This window comes from Mytilus edulis, chromosome 7 (assembly GCF_963676685.1).
Source record: "Mytilus edulis chromosome 7, xbMytEdul2.2, whole genome shotgun sequence".
In the NCBI taxonomy this organism is placed as follows: domain Eukaryota; kingdom Metazoa; phylum Mollusca; class Bivalvia; order Mytilida; family Mytilidae; genus Mytilus; species Mytilus edulis.
This window is the reverse complement of record NC_092350.1, coordinates 575,008-580,857: the sequence shown is the minus strand read 5'-3', so window position 1 is coordinate 580,857 and position 5,850 is coordinate 575,008. Positions and strand designations below refer to the sequence as shown.

The 5,850-nt window shown below is 35.1% G+C and overlaps 1 protein-coding gene across 1 annotated transcript; it reads left to right on the top strand.

Moving 5' to 3' along the window:
* Positions 1 to 1,701: 1,701 nt before the first annotated feature.
* LOC139482738 (4-galactosyl-N-acetylglucosaminide 3-alpha-L-fucosyltransferase FUT6-like) lies at positions 1,702 to 3,528 on the top strand. The gene is made up of 2 exons (XM_071266808.1): positions 1,702 to 1,763; positions 2,305 to 3,528. The coding sequence occupies exons 1-2, from the start codon at positions 1,751 to 1,753 to the stop codon at positions 3,378 to 3,380; spliced, it is 1,089 nt and encodes a 362-aa protein (XP_071122909.1). The 5' UTR covers positions 1,702 to 1,750; the 3' UTR covers positions 3,381 to 3,528.
* The last annotated feature ends 2,322 nt before the right edge of the window (positions 3,529 to 5,850 follow it).

Genomic DNA, 5,850 nt, shown 5'->3' with positions numbered 1-5,850 from the left:
TGAGCTATCTAAACACCATAAGATAGTGACAAAGGAACAACATATTTCAACCATTGTATTGAAAATCCTCGACAGAACTCATGTGCAATATAAGATGTATTTTCAGTTTGTGGATAAGTCTACACACTATTTAGTTCAAGGTGAATTTAAGCAGATATTGGTCATCATACGGTACTTGTCTTGCACAATTAACTAGTCTGCTATAGAAGGCCCCAGCGTGACAAAATCTTAAACAATTCAAAAGGAACAAGAAGTAATTGTAACAGGATGCTGTTACGAAGTCTCCCTAACAAAGCTCTCATAACTCGCCATTCATATGGTCCCATGTTCATTTGATTTGATTTTTTGTCCCATACAAGAATATATATGGCTTACGAGTAGGGATCTCCACCATTTACAAGTATTCAAACAGGAAGGGGTGGTGGTGACCCCCAGGGACTTTACTTACATTTTATTTGATTTGTTTTATTGTCCCCTACAAGAATATATATGGTTTAGGGGTGGGGATCTGGATCGTTTACAAGATAATAGCACATTCTCAAATTGAACGGGGTGGGGCGACCCCCAGGAACTTCCCTTTAATTTCATTTGATTAGCTTTATTGTCCCATACAAGAATATATATGGTTTAGGGGTGCGGATGTTGACCGTTTTACAAATTTTCAAACAAGAGGGGGTGGGGTGACCCCCTAGGGACTTCCCTTTATTTCATTTCATTTGTTTTATTGTCCCATACAAGAATATATATGGTTTAGGAGTGGGGATGTTGACCGTTTAGAAGTTTTCGAACAAGAGGGGGTGGCGTGACCACCCCCGGACTTCCCTTTTATTTCATTTCGTTTGTTTTATTGTCCCCTACAGGAATATATATGGTTTAGGGGTGGGGATCTGGACCGTTTACAAGATAATAGTACATTCTCAAAATGAACGGGGTGGGGGTGACCCCCAGGAACTTCCATTTAATTTCATTTGATTTGTTTTATTGTCCCATACAAGAATATTTATGGTTTAGGAGTGGGGATGTTGACCGTTTACAAATTTTCAAACAAGAGGGGTGGGGTAACCCCCTAGGGATTTCCCTTTTATTTCATTTCATTTGTTTTATTGTCCCCTACAAGAATATATATGGTTTAGGGGTGGGGATCTAGACCGTTAACAAAATAATAGCACATTCTCAAATTGAACGGGGCGGGGATGACCCCCGGGGACCTCCCTTTAATTTCATTTGATTTGTTTTATCATCCCATTCAAGAATATATATGGTTTACGGGTGGGGATCTGGACCGTTTACAAGATAAAAGCATATTCTCAAATTGAAGGGGTTGGAGATGAACCCCCAGGGTATTCCCTTATATTTCATGTGATTTGTTTAATTGTCCTATAATCATTTCTGAAGACTACGTGCATCTATCACTTACAGTTTTCAAGTTATATTCATTTGAAAATTTTAGAAAATAAAATCCCATAGGGTTCTATAGTAAACCCCTCCCTCCTTTCGACCCCCCAAAATACCCCTTAATAGACCCCAATGCACAAACGAAAGATTGATGGCTCACCTAGACATATTAGTCTACCATTTTATGAAATCCTAAGTCAATCTGACAAGCGTTTTTGGAGAAACGCTGCGGACAAGTTAATTTTTTAAAGTGGTGGAAAGGGAAGAGGAAGAGGAAGAAGAAGAATAATAAAAATAATTTATTTAAGACTTAATTAGCACAGTTATATTCAGGTAGTCAGAGTTGAAGTCATCGATGTTGCTTGTGGGTACGTAGTGTAGACGTATTATATAATTGTTTTTAAAAGATGTATTTCAGATTTGAACATGCATATTTTTTTTAACTGTTTGTCATGAAGACCAGAGGGTTTAATTGGTTCAAGACATACACAATCATATTTATTAAATATTTATTTCGATAACATATGATTTTCGTTGCTAACGCTATGTCAAGCTTAACTTCAAAACTTTTTAACGCGTGGTACGGGTTGTTGTTAAAGAATTACATCCTTTTCTCCTTTTTTATGTACTTCAAATGTAAGTAAATATCAAATATGTATCAAAATCCATTGGCTAAATTGTGATTTGCAAAGAATAGCCAGGATTGTACATGTTGTTATAAATGGAATGGATGATATTTTTATATTTAATATTTTTCGAATAATACAAGGATCATAATCCATGGTTTGAAAATTCATGAACATTAAGTAATTATCATCTTTTTGATGGACTTTATCTTTTGTCGTTACCATGTTTTCTTATTCCTGTTATTTAGTATTACGTTTACATATTGTCACTCTTTTCTTTCAGATCACTTTTTGAAGGGTCCGTTTCAAATATGGTATCCTATTTGTATCTTTTCCATATGCTGGATTGTATATACCATAGCTGATATTTCTCTACTCAGAAGTGACAATTTTCAACAAATAATTCCAAGGAAGGAAAATAAAAGCAATTATTTATTACTGTGGTATGCCCCACCATTTTGGGCTCCAAATATGAAACCTCAAAGAGGATTGAAAAATTGCGTATTCAAAAATTGTGACATATCATTGGACAGGAGTTTGATCAATAAAAGCGATGTTTTGTTATTTCATCATGCTGATCTCAATATAAGTCCACCAAGAAGAACTGAGAATCAAATGTGGATATTCTTTTCAATGGAATCGCCACAACATATAAATGAACGATACAAACAAAAACAGTGGAATACTGCATTCAACTGGACATGGACCTATCGACAAGATTCGGACATATTTACACCTTATGCAAAATTGTCTAAAAGATTAACGCTTAAAGACAAGAATTACACTGTGATATTTGAACAGAAATCAAAGGATGTTGCTTGGGTGGTAAGTAATTGTAATACATATTCAAAACGGATGAGATATGTGATAATGATGAAGAAGTATATCAATGTAGACATATATGGAAGGTGTGGAAAACCGTGCAGTTCATCGGGTGACAACTGCATAACAAAATTAAGTAGGGACTATAAATTTTATCTTTCATTCGAAAATTCTATATGTGAAGACTATGTAACAGAAAAGGCATTCCGATTGTATAAGGGTGATGTTGATATAGTCCCTGTAATAAGGGGTTGCCTTAATGTAAAGGACATCTTACCAAAGGACACGTTTATCACGACTTTAGATTTTAGTTCTCCGAAAACATTGGCTCTTTATCTTAAGGACATAGCACTCAATGAAACTAAGTATTCAAATTATATAAAAGCAAAAGACGGGTATGTAACTACTTCCTACAAAAATTACATACAGGATGGAACATGTTTATTGTGTGAAAAAATAAATAACAACCGAAATGGTACAGTCAATTTATCACGTTGGATATTGAAAAAGCAATGCATTAGGCCTTTAGATATATAATCATTTTGAATAAAAGACAAATTTTGTCAATAAAGCAACATAATACCAGAGCCAGTCACTCATGTTGTTAGACAACGCTTGTAGCAACGTACGATCCACAATAGAAAAGTCATTTCGTCTGATATACTACTTCACAAACCAGAATTATTATTAAGACGGAAAAAGAAAAAAAAAGAATTATTGTACATTTGCACGTATTACAGTCGTGTTACCATGATATCTTATAGCAATGATTTGCAGTAACAGCAATATATTTCTCCTTTCACACCTTCAAGCAATGATCTATACAAAAACATAATGCATGTATTAAACTTTTAACACCTTCAAGCAACGATCTATACAAACACAGCAATATATTTAACATTTAATATATTCTAGCAATGGCCTCTGCAAATACAGCAATCTATTTACAAATTAACATGTTCTATTAAAAAACATCGATGTATCTATAAATTAACATCTTCAAGCAATTGTCTATACGAAAACAGCAATGTTTTTATCATTAAACATCTTCAAGCAATGATCTATTCAAAGACAGCAAGCTATTTTACATTTTACATAATCTCGCCATGGTTTATACAAAAGCAGAAATCTATTCAACATTAATAATATGTAGGCCCTGTGGTTTTGTTAACCATGTCAACCTTGATAATGTAAGCGTTATGCATATGGTTGCGTGTACGGGGCGCCGAAAGGGACTTGAACTTTTTGTAATCAAAATCAATTTTGTGTACACAAAATTCAATTCTGTCATAACAAAATCATGTTTGTCTTACTAAACTATGTGATACAGACTTGTTTTATGAGAACTTCAATTTTGTAATGACAAAATTCATTTGTGTAGACAAAATTCATTTTGTCAAATAGGTATGGAAATATAAACTTATTTGCATACAAAATTGACTTTTGTTACCTGATATGGAAATTAGAACACAAAAGTCAATTTTGTGAGACTAAATTGACTTTTTGTTAACTTTTCACTTCTGTTTAACAAAACTCAATTTTGTCTACAGAAAAATAAACGCAAAATTGAATTTTGTTATGACAAAAATTAATTTTGTGTTTATTTTTGTGTAGACAAAATTTACTTTTGTGACACAAAATTGACTTTTCATCCTGTCAACATTGATTTGTAAGCACTATGGTCTTTTTCATTGTGTCAAACTAGATATGTAAGCGCTATGGTCTTGTTCACCGCGTCAACCTAGATATGTAAGCGGTATGGTCTTGTTCATCGCGTCAACCTAGATATGTAAGCGCTATAGTCTTGTTCATCGTGCAACCGAGATATGGAAGCGCTATGGTCTTGTTCACCGCGTCAACCTAGATATATAATCGCTATGGTCTTGTTCACCTCTTCAACCAAGATATGTATGCTATGGTCTTGTTCACCGCGTCAACCTAGATATGTAAGCGCTATGGTCTTGTTCAACGTGTCAACCTAGATATGTAAGCGCTATGGTCTTGTTCACCTCGTCAACATAGATATGTAAGCGCTATGGTCTTGTTGATCGTGTCAACCTAGATATGTAAGCGCTATGGTCTTGTTCATCGTGTCAACCTAGATATGAAAGCGCTAGTGTCTTCTTCGCCGCATCAACCTAGATATGTAAGCGCTGTGGTCTTGTTCACCGCATCAACCTAGATATGTAAGGGTTATGGTCTTGTTTTCCGCGTCAACCTTGATATGTAAGCGCTACGGTCTTGTTCACCGCCTCAACCTAAATATGTAAGCGCTCTGGTCTTTTTCATCGTGTGAACCTAGATATGTAAGCTCTATGGTCTTGTTCACCGCGTCAACCTAGGTATGTAAGCGCTATGGTCTTGTTCACCGCGTCAACTTAGATATGTAAGCGCTATAGTCTTGTTCATCGTGTCAACCTATATATGTAAGCGCTATGGTTGTGTTCATCGTGTCAACCTAGATATGTAAGCGCTATGGTCTTGTTCACCGCGTCAACCTAGAAATGTAAGCGGTATGGTCTTGTTCACCGTGTTAACCTAGATATGTAAGCGCTGTGGTCTTGTTCATCGTGTCAACCTAGATATGTTACCGCTATGGTCTTGTTCACTGCGTCAACCTAGATAGAGATAAAAACAAGAATAGGTTTGGAAATCAACTACTAGAATTTTGAAAGGGAAATAACTTCTTCATCATGAATGGGAGAACTCTAGGTGACATAGATGGAAAGTTCACATGCCGTAATTCAAGCGTTGTTAATTATTGCCTATGCAGCGCAGAACTTTCTCAAAATTTTACCGATTTTAAAGTACTTGATTTTTCAAGTCTCTATTCAGATGTTCATTCCCCAATCGAGATATCGTAGAAACAAACAGATCAAGAAGTCAGCACAAATTGTAGCGATGATACTAGAACAAATGAACAAAAAATAAACAATTGGACTAATGAAAAATCACACAAATTCTTAGAATGCTTGAACCTTACAGAAATATAAAATATTAATTCTGA